General features: G+C 37.2%; 1 protein-coding gene across 2 annotated transcripts in view; it reads right to left on the reverse strand.

Moving 5' to 3' along the window:
* Window positions 1-720: 720 nt before the first annotated feature.
* thsd7aa (thrombospondin, type I, domain containing 7Aa) overlaps window positions 721-26,630 on the reverse strand; it is a 97,449-nt gene continuing 71,539 nt past the window's right edge. Inside the window, exons 11-28 of one of the 2 annotated variants that reach the window (XR_003294454.1) lie at window positions 26,466-26,569; window positions 25,345-25,539; window positions 24,276-24,542; window positions 20,942-21,121; window positions 19,396-19,534; window positions 19,143-19,296; window positions 17,459-17,600; window positions 16,778-16,893; window positions 16,576-16,693; window positions 13,797-13,942; window positions 12,840-13,014; window positions 10,866-11,039; window positions 10,471-10,566; window positions 8,065-8,147; window positions 4,848-5,061; window positions 4,335-4,422; window positions 3,614-3,855; window positions 721-1,674 (exon numbers count right to left, since the gene is read on the reverse strand). Coding sequence is in view for 1 of the 2 variants with exons in the window: in XM_026288852.1 (XP_026144637.1) it covers window positions 1,587-1,674; window positions 4,335-4,422; window positions 4,848-5,061; window positions 8,065-8,147; window positions 10,471-10,566; window positions 10,866-11,039; window positions 12,840-13,014; window positions 13,797-13,942; window positions 16,576-16,693; window positions 16,778-16,893; window positions 17,459-17,600; window positions 19,143-19,296; window positions 19,396-19,534; window positions 20,942-21,121; window positions 24,276-24,542; window positions 25,345-25,539; window positions 26,466-26,569 (2,479 nt within the window). In the remaining variant the exon portion in view is untranslated. The remainder of the gene's footprint in view (window positions 1,675-3,613; window positions 3,856-4,334; window positions 4,423-4,847; window positions 5,062-8,064; window positions 8,148-10,470; window positions 10,567-10,865; window positions 11,040-12,839; window positions 13,015-13,796; window positions 13,943-16,575; window positions 16,694-16,777; window positions 16,894-17,458; window positions 17,601-19,142; window positions 19,297-19,395; window positions 19,535-20,941; window positions 21,122-24,275; window positions 24,543-25,344; window positions 25,540-26,465; window positions 26,570-26,630) is intronic. The other variant, XM_026288852.1, reaches the window with a different exon arrangement.

Below are 26,630 nucleotides of genomic sequence, written 5' to 3' on the forward strand. Positions count from 1 at the left end.
TAATACCTACAAATTCTTTAAAAAAAGATAAAAACATTTACATGAGAAGCATGTGCATTATGATGTGATTTAACAGAATAAGTTACCGTACATGATTTATGATGATACATAAATACATGACGAAATTATAAATGCCATAGAATGTTCAATTTTATCTTTTTTTTTCATTTCAAGTCAGTTGCAAAGGCAACATTCCGTTTTTTCTCTATTATTCATATTATAAATCTCCCTGTCAGGGTATATTTTGCAATAATAACCAGCTCACTGTACGTCATCCCTTTCATAAAATCTCAGCTGCAGCATTTCTTCATTCTAATGAATGAGCTGAGCTTTTTTCAACCTCAAACCAGGTTCGTATTAGGTAATAATGTCAAACGAATGTTTCCACAAGTAATCCTTCAGTATGAGAGTACTGGTTCTTCCGAATCTAGCTGATATGAAACGGCATGCTGTTATTGTGTCAGACAGTCACGTTATATAAACTGCAAACAGAACTGGTTCACACAGACACAGTAGGATCAGTAAATCAAACATCGTACTGTTAAAAGTGCTCTAATTATTAAAACAGAGCCCTTGGAATCAGAGACGAAAGACTGAAACACATGGAAAACTTCACCGACCTGGATCTCTAAGGTGAGAAGAACCATTGATTCACATACGAGTCAATCAGGCAGAGAAAGCAAACACATGGCTGATTGCAACTGTACATACAACAGGGGGTTTGTGGAGTCCACAAAAAAAACGTTTCAACGGCCCCTTTATCACAAACAGAAGGGAACCAGTAAACAAGTACGTATAAACAAACACCAGTGAGTTCCATCAGAAGAAAAAGGGCTACTTTTGTTCTCTCTTGCTCGCTTTTTTTTTTTTTTTTTCAAAAAGAAACGTGTCTAGCACAAGACTGTACATCATCTTGTTTTGCGAGAGGCAGTGTTCTATGGCAATGCAATAAGTAAATGTTCATGCTGCACTAATATAGTGCAAAATGGAGACTGGATACAGAAAAGGGGAAAGGCAGGCCAGAGTTTCTATAGGGGGCGCTAGTGAGCCCATTCAATCGGCAGTCTTTTATCATTCTGATCACACAATATTGAGCGTTTCGGGGCTGAAAATGCTATTGTTTATTTAGTTTGTCTGAACGTGCGACCGCCCAACAGACAATGTAGATATTGCAGGAGCTGACATGAAGTGCGACTAAACAGGAGGCGGGCATTCTGTGTCCTTTCTCAGCAAAAAAAAAAACTTCGCAATTTCAAAAAGGTCCTGCAACTTTCCTCCCGAAAGACTAAAGTCTATGTTACAGAAAGACGTCGATAGCAGAGAGGTGAAGGCAGACTCCCTGAAGAAGATTTTTGAAGAGTTTATGAAGGCTCTTGTGAAATAAAAGTCGAAAAAGTTGAACGTAAAAAAAAGGAGGGGGGAGAAACGTTATATAAACACAGATCGAGTCTCTCTCTCTGAGGTTCCGTTAGCGTCTTATAAAAAGCAGTCGGTGAGTTCGCGCGAGTCTCCTCGTTTGAGGCTCGTACCGATGGCCGACTGTGAAAGGAGGCGAGTGTCTGTAGTTTGAAGCAGACGTGGTTAGGCTACATGTCAGCGTCGCCGTCATAAGCCAGCGTCAGAGGCTTGAGTCTGTTGTTCATCTGTCTTCTCTGGGGCTTCTTTGGCTTTTTGCTGTAGAAAAAGAAATCGCTATTATTACAAAGCAACTACATTTTACTTTAACAGACGCAATAAGATAGCAAGCTTGTTTACCTGCACATATAAACTAGATCTATAATATTTGAAAAGATCTTACCTTCTATTATTGTACATCTAATATTGTATTACAGTGCATTAAATCTGCTACCTTACCTATTGCATCTGTTTATACATATTTTTTTTTATCATTTTGCTGTATTGAAATGCCTCACAAGGCATTTTATGTTGTTAAGATGTTCATGCACTGCTGCTGGTTGCCATGCATTAGCAAAGGCCTTATTACCATGCGATAGATGAATCTAATGTTTATATAATAACCCTCTACTGCACATTTGTCATTTAAGTGTGCAGTGTATTATTTTGTGATTTTTAATTAAATATCTAACTGGGTATTTTTCCGATAAGACATGAAGACAGATGCTAAAATCGGTTAGAAGTGATTATTAATTATTATGATTAGTAATCAGCTGCCATGCTAACTTTTACAGGAAGCATAGCTTTAGCAGTGGAGGGAACAGGGAGAAGCCAGCAGCACGTTCCAGCCAAACCAAACTTACCTTAGCGAGCACTACGACACAGAGATAGGGACACGTGTGAATACAACATCCTCTATACCTCAGTGTCAATTTAGCCTCAAAAGTCAACTATTATCAGAATAACTTTTAAATATAAGGTGAATTTCAAGGAATATATGAGAAAATGATGAGTGTTCATTGATGATGATGGTTATGTCAGACCTGACCATGAGGGGGCAGTGTGGGAACTGAAACAGGTTACAATATTTGTCTATTCATGAATATTCAAACATTTCTTTGAATATATTACTCTATTTGTATAGATACAGTGCAAAAAATCCTATCCTTAAAGTATTTTACAAACAATAACCATCTCTATTTTCCAGTTACAACAGTGCATTATGATGTGATTTAACATAAAATATTAAATATATAATAATGAAATTATAAATATATATTTTTTTATTTTCTGTATTATTTAGTTTCAAGATATATTTAATTTCATATTCCATGAGGCTTTTAATTGTAAGGCACATTTAAGATTATTTTACAGAATACTTATTTATGCTCATTTCAATACTGAGAAAATCACGTTTGAAGTTATCGAAATGAAGTTATTAGCCGTGCATGTTACTAATCAAAAATTAAGATATGATATATTGAGGATAGGAAATTTACAAAATATCTTCGTATTACTTAATATTCTAAGGATTTTTGGCATGAAAAAAAAAAAAAAAACTATAACTTTTACCCATAGGCCTACAATGTATTTTTGACCAATGCTACAAATATACCTATCATTACATATTTAATTCAGTCTGATAAAAATCCCCATGATGCATTCGAGGTTTTACAGTGACTGTGTCTTGAATAGAAGTGTATTTTGTCTGCACTAACATATTTATTCCAGTTAGTTTGAAGTATAAATTTTTAAGATAACAACAATCACTGTTTTTAAGATAAATGTATATTCTTTTAATCTTTTATTTATGTATAATTAAATAAGACTAATTAAACATTTGTTAAAAGGAATAGTTAATCCAAAAAGTTTTTTTTTTCACCCTCATGTTGTTTCAAACCATGAGTTTCTCTCTTTTATTGAATCAGATGTTGGTCACCATTGACTTCCAGAGTAGGGAAAGAAATACTATGGAAAGTCAATGGGGACCATCAGCTGTTTGAGTACCAGCATTCTTCAGAATATTTAATATGATGTTCAACATAAGAAATAAACTCTTTCAGGCTTGGAACAACATAAGGGTGAGTACATGAAACAATTATAATTTTTTTGTATAAAAATTGTATGTCGTAAAGGGTGAACTATCACTTTAAGAAGTTCTTTTTTAGCAGTGTATATAAAGCTAGACTACTAAACTCCAGTAGATCTACCTGCTCACCTCCACCAAACAGCTCCATGTGATTGGTCAGAAAGGCACATGTGACAGTGAGAAGGCACAGGTGTTGGACAGGATGGCCATTAGGGAATGGACTGAGCTGAGAGCTCTAGTTGAACTGAGTCTCAATGCGCTGACAGTCAGGACAGGTATATATCAGTTCTTGGTCGTTGGGTCCGACCCAAACCACAGAGGTAATGGAAGGGTCCGGGCTCGGAGGAGAGCGCCGGGCCAGCATACAAAAACTGATCGATATGACGGGGTTGGGGATACAAATGAGAAGTGAGATGAATGAAAAATTAAAATCTTAATCAGTATTTTTGTCTCTTTCATTTCATTTACTCAACTTTTAGAGAGTTTATAATTTTTATTTTCTTTTCTTGTGCAGATCATAAATCAAACTATATTTATGGAGGTTTAAGCTTAAAAAAAAGGAAGAATAAGAATTAATTTAATTAATAATCATTTAAAATATAATCCCTGAAATTTGTAATTCAGGTAAGGTTTTAATATTAAAGTTTTATTTTATCTTAGATTTCTTTTCAATATATTTAGTGGAAAACAAGACAAAAGTATTGATTAGGAAAATGAAGTGAAGCAGTCAAGCAGAAAGCAACTTACATGGGTTAACATAAATACATGATAAAAAAAAAGATGAACAGAATAAAGAAGATTTATGGAATGAACAAAATATCTAGTTTGCTGTTATAAAAAATGTTCTTACCAGGCTAAGTAAGTCATAGAGACAACGAACACCAGCAGTACAAAAGCTCCAGCTGCCACACCATACACCCAGGTCTTCAGTTTGCCATCTGTGCAGATACACACACACACACACACACATATCAACACAAGTACACAGCTGTACCTCGTGCAGAACATGGCCACTCTGTTCTTCCTGTTAGGAACACCCTTCCTGTGTGGCCTCAGAAAGTTTTTGCTTGAACAAAATTTCTATCGTATTATCATTTCAATCAACAAAAAAAAAAATCAAACGTGTATATAATGTTGTTATATTATACTTATATATTACAAATAAACTTATTCACTTTTAATTAAGACATGCGTGTCTAAATACTTTTCATGCCCACGGTATACGTTTTGAACATTTATTTATACACAAAAAGGGTTTAAGATGGTTAGCAGTAGTTAGTGTGAATATATTAGTCTTGGTTTTTAATATTAATGCTTGTGAACATGTCTCTAAGGTCAGAGTTATATTAAGTCATGAACTCACCGGGTCCGAAGGGTTGGAGGAACCAGGTGCGTCCGGAGCGGCCTGGCAGGTTGGCGGTGGACTGAGTGGGGTTGAGGGCTCGGATCGTCTTCACGTCAGCCTTATTGTCTCCTGCGGTGGGGATCTCAAGCACCGGTATGACCGTGCACTGGTCCAAAACTCCATCAGAAGTCATTACCTCAGTGTAACCCTCATCGCAGCCGCATACTCCAGCCTGCAGGGGGAGACATTGCACCAGTTACACACAGGAATCAGGTTTGGTTAACGACAGACAAGCAGAATACAAATGTATTACTATTATTAAATAAATTTAGATTTTTATTAACCAAGGATGCATTAAATGGTTACACTTTAATTTAAGGTGTTCTTGTGACAGTGTAATTACACATTGAATACTGGGTAATACTAATTTACTATATGGTTAGGGTCAGGGTTTGTTTTAGGGTTATTTGCATGTAATTATGCATAACTATTTGTTATTATAATAGTAAGTAAATGTAACGTGTATAATAGAGACATGTATAATGGTACAAAAGATTTCCGTTTCAAATAAACGCTGTTGTTTTGAACTTTCTATATATCAAGGAATCCTGTGCGGGAAAGGTCTTACTGTTTCCACAAAAATAATTTTAATAATATATAGTGCTGTCAAATGATTAATCACAACCAAAATAAAATATTTTGTAAATAATATATGTGTGTGTACATGTATAGGCTTAAGGAATTTTCATGCTTGTACTGTATATATTTAAAAAAAAAGTTACTTTTATATTATAAGTATATGTATATATAGTATAAATTATATAAATATATACATCTAAATATTTTTGAAATATTTACTGTATGTGTATATATTAGTATTTTTATATACATAATAAATATATACAGTACACACACATATATTATGTAAACAAAAGCTTTCATTTTGGATGCGATAAATCACAATTAATCGTTTGACAGCACTAATAATATATTCAAATAGAAAAGTTATTTTAAATAGTAATATTTCAAAATATTGCATTTTTTTTTTACTGCATTTTGGATATAAAAGGCAATCTTGATGAACAAAAGAGACTTTATTTTTCAAAAACATTAAAAACTTTTGAACAGTTGAACAGTATATATTTTTTAGTGAAGTCATTCAGAAATGGACAAGCCATTTTAAACAGAGATTCATAATATATCAGTATACAGACTATATCAATATACACAAATAACGTTTACTTGATATTAGAGGCACACTATCATAACTTTATATATATATTTTTTTTATCAGGACTTATTTTTATCAAACAGTTTTGTCTATAAATTGTTAAAACGCCTCAACATGTTTGTGGCGAGTGGGGCGGGGCCGAGAGGCGTGGGAACGAGGAGTGAGGCCAGGTGTAGTGATTGGAGATGAGCTACACCTGCGCCCCACCACCAGTATCGAGTCCCACGTAGGAGATGGAAGGATATAAAACTGGAGTGACGACCGTGAAGGACGAGAGAGGACCAGGCCTGGACAATATTTTATGTGTTTGCTTTTTATTTGTGTGCGTCAGTCGCCGTGAGGGGCTGACGCGCCGTTTTGTATTTATTTTTGAATTATTAAAGTATTTCCTTCTTCCCGATGAGTACAAAGGTTGCATATCGTTACAATGTTATAACACTTGAAGCATGTGGTCATTTCTGGGCCAGAATAAGCTGCAAAATAAACTGATGCTGTCAGTTTAAAGTGTGTCTAGAAAATCACTCATACCAGTTGTTAAAAACACAGACAGTTTTCTATTTGCGGCATTCCCTGAGCCTCTAAACAGCTGCTAATTGAATTCCCTTTCCGTCTCCGGTGACCACCGCTTGGCTTTCTCTCTACCAGTGTCACGTTGTTGTTCTTTCTTTCTGCTAACAGCTCTGTTAGATGCTAAAAATATTTCTGAAGCAATCTAGCAGTGATTTCAAAGATACTCCTCGTGTTAGTTGTGCTATTTTAGTGCTTGCTTTGTTCTGAAAAATGTCAAGATCACGCGTATCCTGAAGGCTACGAGAGCATGTTCGTGCGTGGGTGTTGATAAGATGCATCCCAGCACGTGTTGTTGCACTGACGAGACATTTGGATCTCCACGAGCATCACCGTTCTGCAGACCCGAGTGCTTGTGTGCAAACATATGTGGAGAAACCCCCAGGTTCCTGCCGTCTGCAGGGAGTCTCTTATTCCCACTGCAATATTGAGAGGATAATCAGCCCACACGCAAACACAACCCTTGTCAGATCTGTGCGATCACGGGAAATCCAGAATGCACTGGGACATTTGCATCTATAAAGATGTGCACAGAAGAGAAGGTCTGGATGTAGCAGAAGAAACTGATATGAATACTGTCGGTTTCTTCCCACAAGTAGAGGGATTCAATACACAGTGGGAGACCCGATTCAGACACGCTCACAATCTTCATTTGCATATAACATTCAGTTCATTTGCAATGGGGGAAATCTCACGCTGGAGGACAAATGTGGCAGCTCACAATGAATGTTTACATTTCACGTAGGATTATTTCCGAACGAACAACATGCATATAAAGAGGGGAGAGAGTGGCTAAACTGTTTCCAGGCAATTTTAAATACGTTTTGGCATGTGATCATATACGGTAAGCCGGAAAAAAAACTGACACATCTTACCACATTCAAACCGTACGTCTATATACACACACTGATCATTTATTTCAAAGATTTTTACAAATCAAAGGCATATGCAAGCATTCAAACACACCAACCACTCTAAAACAGTGCTGCCATCCAGAATAGTATAAAGCTCTCAACTGATAGTGACTTTTTCTCCCTAAGGTGTTTTATTTGGCCTGTACTGATCTCTACAGCACCAGCAGTGTGACTGCTTTTAATATCCTCTGACATTGGTCACGGAGCTTGATAAAGTCCACGCACTGTTATTTTTTATCAGAAGAAGACTGAACAGTAAAGTGGCTTTATTAGTTTCCATCTAAGCTTATTAAGATGGTATCTGTTGATAAGCGGATATCAAATCTTGCTATTATAGCCGGTGCATCTTGGTTCTCATGTTGTAGCATTTCTCATTATGGATTCCAGGACTCTCTCCCTCTCCTCTGGAGGAAGTCTAATCCTGTTGTATTGAATTTCCATGCAACCCTGTTTACAGTCTGCTTGCATCCCTGCATCCTTAACCTTAGCAGAAGTCCGCACATAAACATGCGCACATACTAACCTCAGTGCAGTAGGAGCGGGGTTTGTCGCAGGCTGGGTCACATGATCTGTCAGACACCGGCTCGCTTGTCAACGGGCATCCACCTGCAGGCAAAGAGTTCAAAGTTTTATATGAACATTGTTTAATGACATTGTCACACTCACACGCACAAACAGATTTTGCCCATTTTCAGTTACGGCATTGTCCTGGAGGCAGGAGGCATCAAAGACTGGAGAGCATTCTGTTGCTCTCCCATATTCATCCTCTTCTTCTCTCTCGTTGGAAATGCTAAACAGTGCCAGACATGCTTTACTCTAATTTAATTCATGCTTAAAACCTCTCAAGTTATGGTATTACTGATGTGTTAACTGATATGCATGAGACAGTAATCAAAACTCAACTAGATTTGTACATTTCTGGGGGAAATATGGACAACCTTCCTAGTATTTGAAAAAGCAAAGGTTTTCATAATTTTTGTTATGCCATGGACTCCTTAAACATGACGATCCCTTTTTGAAAAAAAAAAAAAAAAAAAAAAAACCAGCTCCTAGAACATGTTAGCTAATTTACAGTGTGAAAATTCAAAATAAAATAAATCGAAAATGATATGTAAAATATCCAGAGAAAGAGAGTTAATATTAAGATGTTATCTATTAAACATCATTTATTTTTTTTCTACCCACCATTAGTGCTGTTAGATGTGGAAATATATGTTAAAATCATTATATGTCATAAGTGTGTCTTTTTTTAATCTAACATTTTGTTTTTCACTTCATAATTAAAAAATTTTACCTTATCATTTTGACTTATTTTGTCAATTTCGACAATGTCATAATTATTTCAAAAATCTAAATGATGAATGATCTGATCTTACATTTTCTGAACCCTTTTCCCTTTGAAGGCATTACTAGGATGTTCTGGATGGTTGCTAACGTGTTCGTGGTGGTTGCTAAGGTTCTCTGAGGGGTTACTAGGGCATTTGTACGTAATTTTTCTAGCCCATTCTCAGTCTGTAAGATATACTGTTCCCTAGGTATTCAGGCTTGGGCTACTCCATCAATGTAAATCCATGGGATTTTTGCCTGTTTTATTGTCAGCCAACACAATTAAAAACAGTCCTCTTCTTGGGTCGCCTATATGTACAATCTCAGCATCCTTTCGCTCACTTTCCATCTTCCTCTCTACAAATCGCAGCCTGTGGGAATCCACTGGATCTATAAAAGCACTGAAATGGGCAGCCGGCGGCCAGTGCAGGGGTGTTATTTTCTCTAAGCTGGGATGAATCAATACATCCAATCAACAATGAGAGCAGTGAAATAGAACTGCTCCCTAAAGCCGGAACCACCCTTGACTGCCGCTGCCAGATACCACGAGAATTATTAAGGCCACAACCAGCACTAGATGTGTCATTTGTGTCCAGTTTGAATCAGAAAGCTGCTTACTGGGTGACATTTGGAAAATTGGAAATGCGGTTTCTCTTTTGTATGTTTTGATGTAAAAATCCATCATTAGCAATAAGGTAAAATATCTCTTCTTTATAGGTGCACTGTAAACTGTAAGAATCTGCAGAACCATGTTTACCAATTAGCAGCCTGCATGAATATTCATACTCCTGCACACCTTAACAGAACTCATGAATATGCATAAACAGGGACCTGGTTGCTGTAGAGGTTTTGATTACAGCCTTAGAAGTTCTGCTGCCCTGTTCTGCCAATCACAAGTGACCAGACTCATGTGTGCCATCTGGAACGAGGTCACTTTGGGCAGCTCGACATAGAGGACAAATAAATATTTGAAAATCACAGGGATTGATTCCAAGTCGCATTAAAATGGCATACAAAACTCAATGAAATCTCATATTGCAATGCATTTACGATGTTCTTCAGTGGAGTGTGAGGGGCATACTTAGCTTCCCGTGCATTTCCACGCCTGCACCAAAACAAGGAAGTACACACACAGACACATTACCGTGGGAGGACAGCTGGGATAATGGTGAATGGGATTAAATGTGGGTTTCACATTGTCATGGATTAAAAGCTTATTTCCCTAAAGTATATACACATGTATAATAGGAGATGTATAAAACACTTCAGCCTTTTCTGACAGGAAATGACAGCATAGGACATCAACTTTATCTCAAACCACAGTCTGTCATCAAACGCTCTCTGAGGAGAGAGTATTGACGCTTCTGTCATTGTGATGGTTTCATTTTTTTCTCTGAATATCGAAAACAGATACAGCGTGGCTTATCTCTGCTTCTACAATTTGTGCACCTGGGGATGCACCATTATTTTCTGAACTCTATAAATGAGGTTAAAAATATATATATAATCCAAATATTGATTTATAAAAGTTCTTATGTATTAAATATTTTATTTTATTCTGTTTTATTTTATATCTTTTAATATCATTTCATTTGAAACACACCTGTGACATTCAGTCCATCAGAGCGCTGGCACCAGACTTGTCGAGACGAGCCTTTCCATGGACTGGTCATCCATTTGTACTCATAACACTGGCCCTCTTAAACACATAAAACAGTATTAACAAAGATACATTCAAAAATGATAATAATATATAATTTGTAAAACATTATGTGGGCTTAAAAAGTATCTAACAATAAAAAAAATGTAGAAAAAGTTTCACATTGATAAGTAACACAGAATTAAACTTGAAATTATTGAAGATGAAATAGTATTTCAGTACTCAAGTATTCAGTACTCCAATACTCAAGTAATGTTTGTTTTATTTAGAATTTTGTAAACTAATTTTTTACAGGGAGACTGTATTGTTTTCCCTAAATGCATTGGTTTTTTGCTCACCTGTACATGGCCTGGGTTCCCATTCTTGTTCTGGACACTGAAGAAGGTTTTCAGGTTCCTGGGCTAGAACAGCACGAGAACGCACCTGCACTGAACCGAATCCCAGATCGTCCCCGCTGATACAGCTCAGCTGACACGGGCTCCACACTGTCCACTCTGTCAGGTAACACTCACCTGACAAAGACATAAACACTTCTATTAGAAAACTCCTAGCTGATTGATATTAGCATTTGCAAAAGTAGTTTGAAAATGCTATTTATTTAATTACTTTTTGTCATTCTGCTAATAGCAAAAATTTTATGTCAACTTGTTATAATTATTTTAATTATTGATGTAATATACGTCACAGCTATAAACATGCATTTTGCTGAAAACTGGTGCTGAGAGTTCTACAGTGTTACTGGTAGCTGAAGGCATGATTCAATTCACCAAAATGTTTAATAAACAAATAAACGTTGCAAGTGACAAAGTTTCAACCCTGCAGAAGTCCTTAGAGATTTATGAGCTCCAGGCACATATTCTGTGTGGGCCTAGTGATTCATTAATAGATTTAATCTAAAACCCCAAAGAATTCAAAGGTTTTTCCATTTTCAACCTACAGGGTCTAACAATAACAAATTCCACTTGCAGACTTTCTTTTTCTTTGTCAAGGATATTAATACGTGTGTGATCTCAGGGTGTTTTTTTCAACTGAAGTAGGTCAGTCTGTCCTGCTGTAATAGTAGTCCTAATTTGTGAATATTTCCCAGAGTATTAATTATTCATAGAGTTGCCATTCCATAAAGCCCTAATCCTATGATCGTGATTATCAGAGCACGTGCGCAGCAGAACGCCAGAGGCAGATGTGACACCTGAGTTCACCGAGTACACCCGAGTCTGTGTGTGAATAGCTGATGAAGTTACACAACCCTGGGATGAATATTCAAATACACAAAGGGCGCATCATCATCATTTAAGAAACATTTGTGTGAAAAAAGAGATCAGAAAAGAAAAAAGGAAAAAGGAAACGGGCAGATAGAGGGAGCACAACAGTAGGTCACAGCTGGAGGTTTATAGAACGGGGTGAGATGGGATGTGTGCCAGGGAGCTACACTTCAAGAATGAAGAATGAATGATGGGGTCAAAGGTCAGAGCAAGTGAAGAACTGTGCAACTTTTTAAAAAAATAAAAAAAATAAAAAATCACAACTACGCTGTAGGCGAAGCATCATGTAACTCCCACTACCACAACACAAATCTGCACTGACATGTGCTGGTGTGTAGTTACTGTCACAACCCACTACTACTGCCACAAAGGACATGTCAAAATGTTGTCTTACTGTCTGTCACTCACTGAAATAAAAAGCTTTCAAAAGCTTGTCTGAAAAAAAAGAAAATTATATATATATATATATATATATATATATATATATATATATATATATATATATATATATATATATATATATATATACATTTTTCCTTTTTTTCTTATATGTTTTCATCCATTTCCTGTGAAATTATGGTACTATAAAGGACAACAAGCTATTTAGTGTAATTCTCCAGCTTGTATGAGGTAATACAGCAAGTTATATGAGGGTGTTGAATTATAGTGGTGTGATATCCCAGTGAATATTTCACACAGTGTCTCTTAAAAGCTGCCTTGTAAATGTCCCAGAGTAGGTTTGACCAATCTAAAGGTGAGCTGCTAGACCGAGGAACACAAGATTGTGATTTTTCTCTAAAGCAAGGGTAACCAAACTTGATCCTGGAGGGCCTGTGTGTGTCCTGCAGAGTTTAGCCCTGACTTGTCTCAACACACCTCCCTGGAAGTTTCAAGTGTACCTAGTAAGATATTGATTGGCTGCTTCAGGTGTGATTCATTAGGGTTGGAGCTAAACTCTGCAATATCTTTGACAGTTACTGCAACCAAGGTTTATATTAGTGTAGTGGATTTACAACATCATGTCGTCACAGTTGTGGCATTAGCCGTTACCTGGACAGGGCACTGTGCAGGACTCCTGCAGGATGATCTGTTTGTCCCCATCCACAGTCTGCTCCAGGTCTCCACACAGTTCCTCATCCACCATACTGCCCGGATCCTTCCCCGAGCCATCAGACACAAAGCAGGACATGTTCCTGAAGCGCAGGCCCTCTCCACACCGTGCGCCCTGAGGAAACAGTGAGTTTTGCCATTAATGACTACAATTGGACACCAGCTGTGGTAAAAAAAAAATTATAAATAAAAAAACATGTTGTACTCCTAGTGGAGATTGAGGATGAACTCTACACAGCTTCTTTGGAGCTCTAGACCTCGAAAGAGCAAAACTTCTCACAGTGATACAAAATGAGTCAGGAAGAAATCCCAGCATTGTTTCTCCGTCCTCATGTTCCGCACTGTCAGCTACCGGCATTATTTTTTCATAGCTGCTGAAAATCTCTAAAAACATGAGGCACAAGTGAAGCAATGCTGCTGGAGACTGCTGAGGGCTGTCAGAAGACACTTTAGAGACAGGCAGCCGAGAACAAAGGCCAGAGTCAATATTCTCTCACAGCCTGAGGTATGAGGGGGGAAGGAGAAAGACAGAGACGGCAAGAAAGGAGAGAAGAGAGAGGCTGTGTCTTCTGTCTGCTGTCTTTAATTAAACCCCCTGTTGGGTCCTGACTAAAACCAGACTGATGACAGGAGGAAGACGACAGCACAAACGCTGCAGAAAGGCCAAAGCAGGAGAGGACTGGGGAGTATTCTAAATATACCTAAACACTGCTGCAGGTGAAATTAAGTGATGGTGGTTTACTGTTGCAAAGTGTGCCTCAAGAAACATCATGCCTGATATGTTTGAAGATATTACTTATAAAAAATAAATAAAAAAAAAACAGCATCCATGAAGTACATCTTAAAATCTAGAATTCATCTTATTGTGAATATTGAGTGATTCCTCAGCAAACTCACCTCAGATTTGCATGGAGACCAGGCGCTGTACCTCCAGCTGTAGCAGGGTTTAACAGGACAGGGCTTCCACTGTTCCAGCTGTGGGGAACATGGCCGGCCATCTCCCTGAGAGGCCTGGATCACAGTTCTCCTTCTCCAGAGCTTCCCTACAAAAAACATCGAAAGAAAAACAGATGTGTTTCACGATGCCGCACTGCATTGTTGTTCGCATTTGAAAACCCTTAGTATTCGAGGTACGCTGCGGTCACAAAATAACATTTTCTATTAGACATGACTAATGTTATTTTAAATTCACTCATACTGGAAGCACAACTCCCTGGTTTTTCTCATGCTGGCTTTAAGATGATGCTTTAACATCAAGCAAAGTGACTCCTCGAATGAAATAAAGGCTTTTACAGTAAGTGAATCATCTCATGTTACACACACACTAATCTCAGGTAACTCAATCCCCCTCCAACGGAAAGCCAAAAACAATACGTGACCTGAAAGTCTTTCTTTCTGTGTAGTAATGTTCCACCCATCTGTGAATAACTTAATCTGCCAGGCATTCTTCAAGCCTAATTCCAGGCCCTGAAACCTCTCTGAATATTCATCTCTCCCCGTCTTGATTTTCTTAAATCGATTCTGCGGGGCTGAGGAGAGGGATGGAGAGAAATGGAGTCTAGGCTCTTTCAGGCAGAATGCATCCTGCTGTTTACGAGTGGCGCCCAGGGAATGCTTGGAACAAAACTCTGCACCCCTCTTCCATAAGAACGATTATTTTGCAGGGCAAGAACTAAATAACAAAACCTTCTTAAAACTTCAGAACGCGTGTTACTAAAGTTATACAAGTGGTTAAAGGTACTTAAAGGTATTGATGTATACTCCTAGAAAGAGTTAAATACCACTGCTAAACCTAAAAATAATGCCCACTCTTTTCTTAAGTAGTGTTAGCTAATGTTAAGATCTAAAGTGGGTTTCTCTCCATGTATGATCCCATGTTCAGCTGTCTTCATGGATATGGTTTGGGTCATTAAAAAGGCTGCATTTATGTGATCAAAAATAAAGGACAAACTGTAATATTGTACGATATTTATACAGTTTAAAAAAGTCGTTTCTGTTTTAATATATATTCCTGCGATGGGAAAGCTGAATAATCTCAGCAGCCTTTCGGTGTCACATTATCTTCAGGAATCCTTCTAAAGTGCTGATTTGGTGCTTAAGAATTAACTATCAGTGCTATTTGAGCACATTTATGGTTGGTTAAACTGGATGTCAGGTGGTTTCTGAATACCACGCAGGTTTTGGCACTGAATTACTACAGCACAAGTAATTCCAAAAGGTCATCAGGCCCAGCAGAAGCGATTCTGTGTTGTGGTCTGTTACTAACTTCTTCGCAGTTAGTTTTATCATGAAAAGGGCCAGATGTACACAACCTCGAAGGGTACGGCTAGGCATTTCGTAATGTTAAACATGAACATAGCCCAGTCCTTGGCTGACATGTTGCCCAGAAGCTAGTTGTAGCAGATACGATTCATCTTCACCGCAGTCTGCTGTGATGGACCATCCCTTCGGAGAATCCTCTGTGAAGCTCCACGCTTTCCAGCAGCCACAAACCAAATCAGCTCCCAGTGCCCTGCATCCTCTTTTTATATGCTGGTTTCAGTTGGGAAAACTGTACATACACAAGTGCTTGTGTGCCTTTGTGAGTTTTTAGCTGTAGGGATTGCTCATTCTCTCAGTTCTCTTTCCTCTTTCTTTTTATCTCTTCCTGTCTCTTCTGGTGGCCAAGGCACCAGGCTTAGGGCAAACGACATAACCAGTGTGCCTCAGGATAGCCAATGCAGGACGTTTAACACATGGCTCCACTCACAACTGGGTCTTCATTAGCTTTGCATAACTGCATAATATATTAAATAATAATATTTAATAAATACTGTACAATAATCCTCATATTACAAAAAAACAACAACGACAAAAAAAAATACTAATAACTATTCATATATTTCTATTAAATGAAAGTCACTTTGTGTGAATAATTATACGGACAAATAAATAAAATGAGACACAAGTAATGTGCAGAAAAATGAAGGGAGAAAAACATACAAAATACAGGATATGATATCATAGATATAACCCCCATGACTGTATCAAAGTCAGTCTCATTTAAGCTTTCAACACAAAACAAATAAATAAATTAATTAAATAAATGATATTCATTGATTAATAACTCATGGTATCTTGCCGCCTGGGGACAGATTAAAGATGCCATGATGAACTAAACCAGCACAGGTTTCATGTAGCGGCAGGGTTTGCTCCAGCAGTCGCTGGCCATTGGCTCTCAAAGACCTTGTGTAGCGGAGTGGTCTCTTAGGCCCCGAGCACACAAACATAATGGACCCCTAATCAATCGTCAGAGCAGATGGAATTACACTCAACGACATCATTATCCATCTCTCAAATGCTGCTTCTGGGCGTTAACACAATGGTTCTCAGACCATAAATTTTTGGTGGTTTTAGCAAATGCTTTGGTGATTCTAAAACAGCAGAGAGCTCAGTATAATTCCCTAAAACTTGTCATTTGAGTTAGTTAACATCAAAGACCAACGTTCTGGACCACAAGACCCAAGGACCCTCCTGAGGCTTTTGATTTTGTCTGAAACAGACCGACTGACTGCTGAGAGTGTGAATTAACCAAGCCATGCAAATTTAATAATGTCACAAAAACTGTGAAATTTTTGTGTGCTCTGGCATAAATCCAGCTTGAGATCAAGGTCTTCCATAAAAAGCGTTGGCTTACCTGCAAGACCGCAGGTGTGAGAGCATTCAGACCAGGACGACCAATCAGACAGCTGGCAGTTGACAGGGCACTCGACCACACAGGAAGCATTCATCTGCCATTTTTTCTCAAGACCAAGCTAAAAGAAACAAAAATCAACTTAGTTAAGTGGATGTACAACAGAAGCATCACTTGTAAACTTGACTTTTGAACAGAAAAGTACCTCCTCGCAAAACTTGAGGTCTACAGACTTGCCATCACTGCGAACACAGTCAAGCATGCGTGTTTTGAATCCAACCCCACATACGGCTCGTTCACTCAGCTGACATGTGCTCCAGTCTGGATGAGAATTATAATAATAATAATAAAAAAATAATTCTTATTTTCTTCTGACCAGTTATTCCAAATTAACCTTTTTCCTTTTATCATGGGAAATTCAACAAAAACTTTGATGAAAACCTTGAACTGAAAAATAACAACACTTAACTAAAAAAAAAAAAAAAAAAAAAAAAAAAAAATTAGAAATGTTGCTTTGGCAACTTTGTTTACTATGTTTGCTAAAATTACTAAAACTACTAACTAAAACTAAAACTTAAACTGAAATAAAGCTAGAAAGAAATACTGATTTTTGAAAATAATAATAATAATAATTATTATTATTATTAAAATGAAAATGGAAATATAAAAATAAAAGTTAATAAATACTAATAGAATGTTACTAAAACATAATACTAAAATAACACATAATACTAAAATACTATTTAACATCTTATTTCTTCCATGTGTGAAATAGTGATAAAAAATTATTCTTAGAGGGTAAAAATAATCTAAAATGTTTTATTTATATTTTATTCTAATAATCTGGCAGCCAGCATGTTCTAGTTAAGATTCAGTCAATATTTACCTGTAATATTATAGGAGTAATAGAAGCAGTTGGTGTTCAGGGTGCATGTTTCTTTCTCTGTAGTTGAAGGACACTGTTTCTCTGCCCCAGGCTGACGTATAGGGCTGGCAGTCCTCTGCCTTGTACTATTCAAATTGCATGGCTTCAAAAAAACATAGCTTTCAATGAATAAACGATGATCAATGAATAACAAATGAACAATCAAATGGACAAAAGAGAGGACATCTTGAAATATTCAGCATATGTGAAGCGGATTCATTTTGCTTTCACATTTTCCTTGTTATTTCAGAAGTTGGCAGCTCTTTCTGAGGAAAATAATTCCTCTCTGATATAATGTGTAAGAAGTTTTAAGCCTTCCCGCATTTTCACGGCAGGGATACTCTCAGTATCCATGGCAATTAGCTACCCTTGCAGTTTAGTGGCAGCGTGCCTGGAAATCACACTGAGACAGACGTGAGTAACCCTCCCCCTGAGAGTTTCCCTCAATAATGCCTATACACACACTTATGCCACAGCAAGGGATTTCATGTGTGAACTCGCAAATCGCCAATCCTCGGTTTTCTTACTTTGCTGTGTATTTACTGACTGCCGGTGCATGGCTGACCAAAAATACTCAATTTGGTGTTGAGCAGCTCTGAAGAACATGCGGTGTCTCAAATCTTCCTCTACAGGAGGTGGAAAAATATGAGGAAGAGGTACCAGCCATGCATTTAAATTTATCATATAAAGGCTGGGCTTTCAGGGGACCTTCGCACTGAAAAGCGTTGCATCAGACACACCAAGGAGTAATGGTAGAACTGATTATCCATCACAAAACTATAGTGGTAAATAAGATTGTGTGCTCTATTGAACATTAGATGTGTTTTCTTATTTAAACCAGGAGTCATCTTAAATTATCACCAGTAAATTATGGAGTGCCACAAGGATCTGTCCTAGGTCCTCTGCTATTTTAAATATACATGTTACCCCTTGGTATTATTATAAAAAAATACAGAATTAGTTTCCACTGTTATGCTGATGATACTCAACTACCGTATTTTCCGGACTATAAGTTACACTTTTTTTCATAGTTTGGCTGGTCCTGCGATTTATAGTCAGGTGCGACTTATTCATCAAAATTTGTTTGACATGAACCGAGAGAAATGAACTAAGAGAAAACATTACCGTCTACATCCGCGAGAGGGTGCTCTACGCTGCTCAGTGCTCCTGTAGTCTACACTGAGCAGTGTAGAGCGCCCACTCGCGGCTGTAGACTGTAATGTTTTCTCTTGGTTTTTGGTTCTAAATGAATGCGATTTATAGTCCAGTGCGACTTATATATGTTTTTTTCCTCATCATGACGTATTTTTGGACTGATGCGACTTATACTCAGATGTGACTTATAGTCCGAAAAATACGGTATATATCTCAACAAGACCAGATGAAACGTCTATATTATCTAAGCTAACAGTGCATTAAAAATGTAAAAGATTGGATGACAAATAATTTTCTTCTACTGAATTCGGATAAGACAGAGACATTTCTGCCATATGTACATCAATTTGACATAGTCACCACTGATGAACTACTACTAAATATATTGTAGAAACTTAATTTTCTGTAAAGCTGCTTTGCAGTGATGTGTATTGTGAAAAGTGCTATACAAATAAACTTGAATGTGTTCCTTATCAATGTTTCCTCTCACCAATGGGCATCGACTCCAAGGGCCCCAGTCAGTTAAAACACAGTCCCCAGGACAGGGCAACTTGCTCTCTCTGGCTCCAAGCGGCATCTCCTCTGGATCACAGAGATAGTCTTCTACAGGGTCTGAAGGTCCATCAACAGTGTTCTGCATGCACCTTCATGAAAATAAACATCTATTAGGATTACCATGCACTTTCTTTCTAAAAAGCTGTGTTAAGTAGTGTTGCTAATGTAGTTGTTTGAGATAGTCATACCTGACTTTCCTTGTCTGTACACCTTCCCCACAGTTCTCCTTCAGATCAACATTACTGACCTTCCAGACGCTCCATGGCTCAGCCACCCAGACATACTGACTGCAGTCGCTCAGACATGGTACCACTTCATACACCTGAGAAACACCACAGAGGTTTCACCGACATAATATTTACTGTATGAGCTAGGGTGACCACCCGTCCCGCGTAGCGCCCACAAATTGAGACTGTGTCACGCATAATCAATGCTTGCTCAATAAAAGTTGGTTGCTCTATATCCTTGAGCCCCAGGCATCCAAACGAACATTACTTGACAGTTCAGCACGCTACTGTTGCCACACCCACCCCTCAGTTGAACTGCTGAAGACTAGGTTGTTGTCAACTTTTTTGTGGTTGCCATGACAGCGCATGCACGTGCATACCAGACACACTGGGAAGGAACTTTTAGATGCATGCTTTCCAATTCGAAAAATGGAGAAAGTGAGGCACCGCCATCATCAATTAAAAAAAGAGAAGGTGTGTCCTGTTTCAAACGTTTTTTTTTTTTTGCGCCTGCCTTTACTAACATGCAAGTTCACCATCCTTTCCTCCCCATTCTCGTTCCGTGAACCTCTGGAGTTGTGAGTTTAGACTTTTTTTCCAACTGTTCCTGTGGAGTTGAGCAACTACAATTCATTTTAATCCTATAATTTTATATTATAATTGATTTAAAGTAAATAAATTGTAATGAAAAATAAATAAAATAGTAAAGTAAATCGTAAGTGGAAGTGGATCTGTCAATTCTGTCATAAGCATACATCAGTAGTTACACGTTTAGGGGAATAGGGCATTATTAATATACCATGTAAGGTGGTATGTGCTAGAAATGGGTAAACCACTATCAGTGAGTCTGCCCATGGTGTGGGGGCACCGCCGCGCAAGGCACTGTCCCACATTGTCCGTCAGAAACATACCCCTTGTCCCCCCTTCGGCTTATTAGCAGGTGGTCAACCTAGTATGAGCCAAGCCAATCAAGTTAATAATGTGTCCTGTCCCTTTGAAGATCACTACTATGTCCTTGGACCTTAAATCATACAGTATATTCATCAAGAACTTGAATTAATAATTGATCAAAAAATTATGAATTAGCATAAAAAAAAATTACCATTCCAAAATAATTGGTTAATCACATGCACCATCATCAATCATTTAAAACCTTAGACTTTTACCTGAGCCTGTTGCAGAATTCCCGCCATGATGAGAGAGATAGAGAGAGAGAAAGAAGTTGTTATATGCCATTTATTTGTCACTTCCAAAACCTCAGAAGATCGTATGAAGCTGTGTAAATTCACATAATTTTAGCCTAGCAATCTTTAATGCTCTAAAGCTACGATGCACAAACAATATCCCATGAATATATAAACATATTAGTAAACCACACTGCTGTGCATTAAAGAAACATGTTATTCCGTTTTGTCCTTTGATCAAAAATGTACAGCAGCCCAGTAATTAATAATTAAAACAAGACAAGCACATATTCATTAAAATAATATAACAGGCTCCCTGTATACCTGATTGACATGGTCCAGTTTGGGGCAGGGTCTGCCACCGTTATAAGGTTTCTCCCGAAGCCACTTGGACCGTACTTTGACCCCACTGCCACAGGACTTACTGCAACGGGACCAGTTGGACCACTCGCTGAGCTTACAGTCAGATGGACATGGGATGATACATGCTTCCTCTATGTAACCTACAAGAGATAAGAGAGATGAATAAAATTTAGTGTTTCTATCATAGTAAATCAAACCAGCATGATACAGTTATGATGCTGGTTAATGGAGTTAGTTTAATAAATTGTGACAGATGAAACAGCATGTTAAAGCAGTGTAAAGGTCAAGGTTGTGGCATTTGAACTGATATGGTCTGCTGAAGTTTAATTTTACATCACAACTTGCAAAGGTCATGGTATTTTTCTGGAATGGGAAAACTGCGTGAGACAGCTCAAGTCCTGAACATTTCCGAGGATTATTCCAACAGCAGGTTTTAAGAATTCCATGTTAAGTGCTCCATTATATGCTGCTCCTTCAAACCTACAAGCACAGCAATATCAGATTTAAAATGGATGACTGATGTAAAAAAAATAAAATATAAAATAAAAAGCTGAGCAAACATAATGGAAGGTTGCTGTTGAAAAAGTAGATGGGATCCCAAATGATCAAGAAACAGGAACATAAATTATATATTACATGTATATTACATTAAAACATTATATTATATCATATCATATATTATATTATATTATATTATATTATATTATATTATATTATATTATATAATTATTTGCTCAAAGTGTTCAAAAACTATTTGAATATATTACTGTGATAAACAGTTTAATAGATATTACAAAAATTTGCAATCAATGTGATTCAAGTCTTGAACTGTGCCATGTCATAAAATGGTAATTGCAGTATATTATCTCACAATTCTGCTTATTTCTCAAATTTTTTAAGTTATACTGTATCTCAAAATCGTGTGTTCAGTAAAAGTTAATAATGCAAATTGCTAACTCAGATTTTAAAGAAAAATTGTGAGATGTTAACTCTAAACTGTGTGATATTAACACACAATTGTGACTCAAAATGATGTATTGAACTCACTATTCTGAGAAACTCCAAATTGTGAGATAAAATAATAATAGTGATAAGTCGGATTTGTTAAATAAAATGTCAAAATGATTTGTTTTTGTTTTTTTCATTCTGTGTCAGACATGGACCTCCACATTAATTGCTCCAGAGGAGGGAAAAATTGAATTCTAGATAATTTGTAAGAAAATTACATTTTTCAAATTCAAATTAAGAAAAAAAACCACCCACTAAATTTAAATTAAATGTAAATCTTATTTTAATTAAATTACCTTACCAAAATTATAGCTTCACTAAATAAATAAAGTTAAATTATTAACAAATAAAATATTTTTCATATTTTATTAAAAGCCTTACTCAATCAAAACTCATTCAGTTTTGTCTTACATAGCCTGCTAAACTGGATAACACAAGATCATTCCAAGAAAAAAAAAAAAGAAAAAAAATTAAGGATATCTGTGTATATACTTTTGAACCAAAATCCCTATCACAGAAACTTCTCATAGTTGGATTAAAGACACTCAACACCTCTTACAGATTGCCTTGGGCAACATGTCAGTCTGACAGCCTCACAAAATGGCAACTACGCTTCAAATCATGAGGGGTATGGGGTCTGATTGGAGTGAGGGATGTCTCAGAGGAAGCAGGAAGAGAACGAGAGGAGGCAGAGAGAGAAAAACACCCTGCCTCTGTCAGCACATCTTCACTCTAGAGACGCCGAGTCTTTGAACCATTCGCAGACCTCCAGCTGAGAGCGTACAATCCATACTAGAGGATTGTGACTCATAAAGAGAGAGGTCTTAACGTCATAGAGCTCCTGCATTGGCCACGGGATTCCACATGCTTTCATCTAATGCTGTAGTTTGCCACAGTCTAATCTCGGGCTCAGAGGAACGGATTGCCAACTGCTCGTTCCTGAGCTTCTTGCTGCAAGAGGTGGCGAGAGTTGCAGAGCGGAATTCGATTACCAACACTGTTGTGGAAAGCTTATGTTCTATTAAGACAAGCACTTTGATTTCTTTACTTGGGAAGGACTCACTAGAAGGAAATGTTTTGATAGACTAATGATAGATACATGCTTTAGTCCAACATCACGTAAATAAACTTGATTAAAATTGATTTTTCATTTCTCTTCCTTTTAAAGAACTACTATTTAAATCAATATATGTTTACATTAGAAACAAAATTATATAATATATTAATGTACATCTTGTTGGACAAAAAGCGAGTTTATGAAACAACGCTTTTTGCTGTATAAGCATACATTTTGTATCGAATAGGCATTTTGTCCACACGGATCTGGCATTTTGGGAGAGTGAAAGCGTTATTTTTCAAACCGTGTCCCAGCTTGGCTAAATTTTAAAACGCTGCCCTTCCGTTTTCATGTAGAGAGTGAATATATTAATATATAGTCGATATATTTTCTGAAAAGATGACATCATCAGCCCACATCTCACCCCTCCACTACGTCACGAAACAGAAACAAAAACATGAACAAACACTGAACAATTGTCTTTTATTAACTAACATTAACACAGATTAATAAATGTATTGTTCCATGATTGTTTGTATACAGTTCGCAAGGTTTATGTGCATAGTCCAAGTCTTCTTCTCCATTTTAAGTGCATCTCTGTGGGGGAATTACAGCACCACATACTGGTCTGGCATCTATACTACACCGTTTTGTGTCTGCTCTGTGGTTTAGTGTGGACGCAGATATTTATTGAGACAAGGGGGAAAAAAAATATCGGATAGCGAAAGCTCTGGCTTCGTGTGGACGTAGCCTAAATTTTCATTTAAGAAAACAATACATGATATATATTAAATTAAGAAGAAGAAAATAATATAAAAAAGACAAAAATTGAATATTTGCACATATGTATTGTTATTTTTGTAAAAATAGATTATTTTTAAGAGGTATGAAATTATTATTTTGTCAAATTTTTAGCATAAATAAAACAATATTAAAAGTAATATCTTTGTTTTATTATTTGTTGTAAAAAAAGTTGAGTAAAATGAATGAACATACGAAAAAACTGCCTAAATTTACAAGATGATATTTTTTGTAAAAAAAAAAAAAAAAAAGCAGACAAACAAATAAATAAATAAAACAAAATTTTTTAATATACTACAAAGTGTATCAATGATATCCCAATCAATGACGTGAGAGGGACAAACTGTTTGTGTGACCAATAGCAGATGGGGTAGTAAATGAATCATTATTTTTACAAGGGTTGATACCCATCGGCTTTTTTCACCCACCGTGACTGTTGCAGCGTGACGTCTCCACGAGGCGGTTGTCCTGGTCATAGCACACCATGGCTTGAAACCGGTAACCCTGGCCACACTCCTTGATATCTCCTTGAACTTTCATACCCAAAAGGCCCTCTACTCGCCCACCCTCGGGCAGGATGCAGTCGGACCAGTTCCCCACGGGCTGGGCATTGTACTTGTTGCAGGGGCAGTACTGGGTTTCACTCAGAGGATACATCTGTGTGTTTTTACATTGTTCTCTCTTTTTGCTTTTACCTGTGCCAGAAAAATCACACAAACATACAGCATTAGAGATATGAAAGCAGATAGAAATATGTTTTAAATTCCAGGGATATAAATATTTTGTAATAATACAATACGGAATGTACCACTAACAGAATGATCCTGTGATAATATCTAACTCCTGTGGTCAGAACACACTGATCTGGTAATCGTGAGTAAGTAGACTTATCCAGATTGAAAGACCTATTGCACTAATCTTATGTAATCCTTTTGTAAAGTTACTTGAATTACAGCAGGTCTTCCAAAGGGCGAACCGGTCCAAATAGAGGTTATTTAACCTCTAAATAACCAACTAAGCTTCTCATGCTAAAAGTTAAACCACATTTCTGGCTCAGCTGAGGTACAGGTATACACATCTAATAAAAAAATAAATTTTTTCAACACAGAGGCTTTTCCTTTGTACATACACATAACAAATCTGCTGAGAAAATTCATCAAAATATTCAATATTCAAAATATTTGTTAAGCAATTACAGGACTTATTCTGCATGTAGTTCTGTGACAGACGCATTTCTTCTATGCTTTATTTTTTTTTCTGTTTTCACAGCTTTCAGATCGCAGGAATAAATAACATTTTAAAATATATTTTATCAATTATAAATGCATGTGTAAAATACAATAAAATATATGTGTTTACAATGATGTAAATTATTATATTGCATATGAAGGAATCATGAAGCAAATGGAAAGCGTCAAAGATGTAGGTGAGAAGAGCCTTTTTGTTGACTTGGCATCTGGAAGTTTTAAGAATCAGACTTGCTGATCCAGCACTTACCAACAAGAGTCCTTTTCCTAGTTCGGACCCCCACACAATCAGCAGCGCAGGATGAGAATTTGGACCAGGTGGTCAGCTGGCAGTCGTCCTGGCATGGAAGCTGGCAGGACTGAGTGAGTTGAGGCATAGGACCTGCAAACTTAAGACAGGCCGCGCTGTCTGCAGGCCCTCCATCCAACTTTTTACACGATACGGCTGAGGGAAAAAAGAAGGAAGAGATCATAAACCTACTGTACCTACCAGAAAAAGAAAACAAAACTAAAAAGGGACAACATTTCTCTCAGTTAAATATCAGTCGGCTCTCACCAATAAAGCCACACACAGTGAATAAAGATAAGCATCTTGTGATGGATTACACGAGAGGGCGGTTAAATGCCTATTGACTTGAGTAGCCGGATGGCTCCAGATTTCTATCATTGAATGAGGGTGAAAGCTATTGTATTGGATTTCTTTTTCAGACATGCCGGTGTATTGAGAGATCCTATTACAGGTAATGCGTTTTAATGCGAGCAGTGCTGAGAAGTTGATATATAAAGAAGCTTTTTGCAGTACTATGTGATTTTTAAAACAACCTGCAGACTGTACTTGTTCTTTCACTGCGCACACCATCCATTTTTAGAAGCAAGATACCGCATTTCTCTTTTAATACAGTTTAAAATTTTAACCCTAGTAAAAGGTTCCCAAATAAAAATGCATTTATGTCAGTAAAGCCTTCCATATGCGATAAATGCATCTCTGTCAGTGATATAGTATCAAAAAATGCCTGTCTCCAGGCGTATATAACACAAGACTCTCATCTTTCGTTTTCAGATACTGTATGTTTTTCAGTCACACCACATTAATGGGCTGAATCTGAACCCTGAAAGGGTTTACTGGTAAGAGTCAGAGCAAAGGATATCGCTTGCGACTGCTTCAGACAGCTTTCCGAATCTCTGAAAGAATATTTCATTTAAATCCAGAAGCGTTTACACAGCCCTTTGATGGTAACACTCAGCCACAGATCGAATTACTACCAATCTCATGCGTTTACCCCATGTTTAACAGTCTCCCCAGATTCAGTGTGAAGCACTGCAACAAGCAGCTCCTAAGTTTTATTGACATTGACGAGTGTTTTTCTGTACCTCTAGCCTGTAGTCCTGGTCCACAGGTCTCTTGTGCTCCAGGACTGTCCTGACGAATGGTCCAGGGCACCAACTGACACCTGCGCCACTTGTGGGTTTTCCACCTATAGCAAAAAAATTAAATAAAAAATGGATATATATCTATAAGTAAAACTTAAAAGTGCC

The sequence above is a fragment of the Carassius auratus genome, chromosome 19 (assembly GCF_003368295.1).
Source record: "Carassius auratus strain Wakin chromosome 19, ASM336829v1, whole genome shotgun sequence".
Lineage (NCBI taxonomy): Eukaryota > Metazoa > Chordata > Actinopteri > Cypriniformes > Cyprinidae > Carassius > Carassius auratus.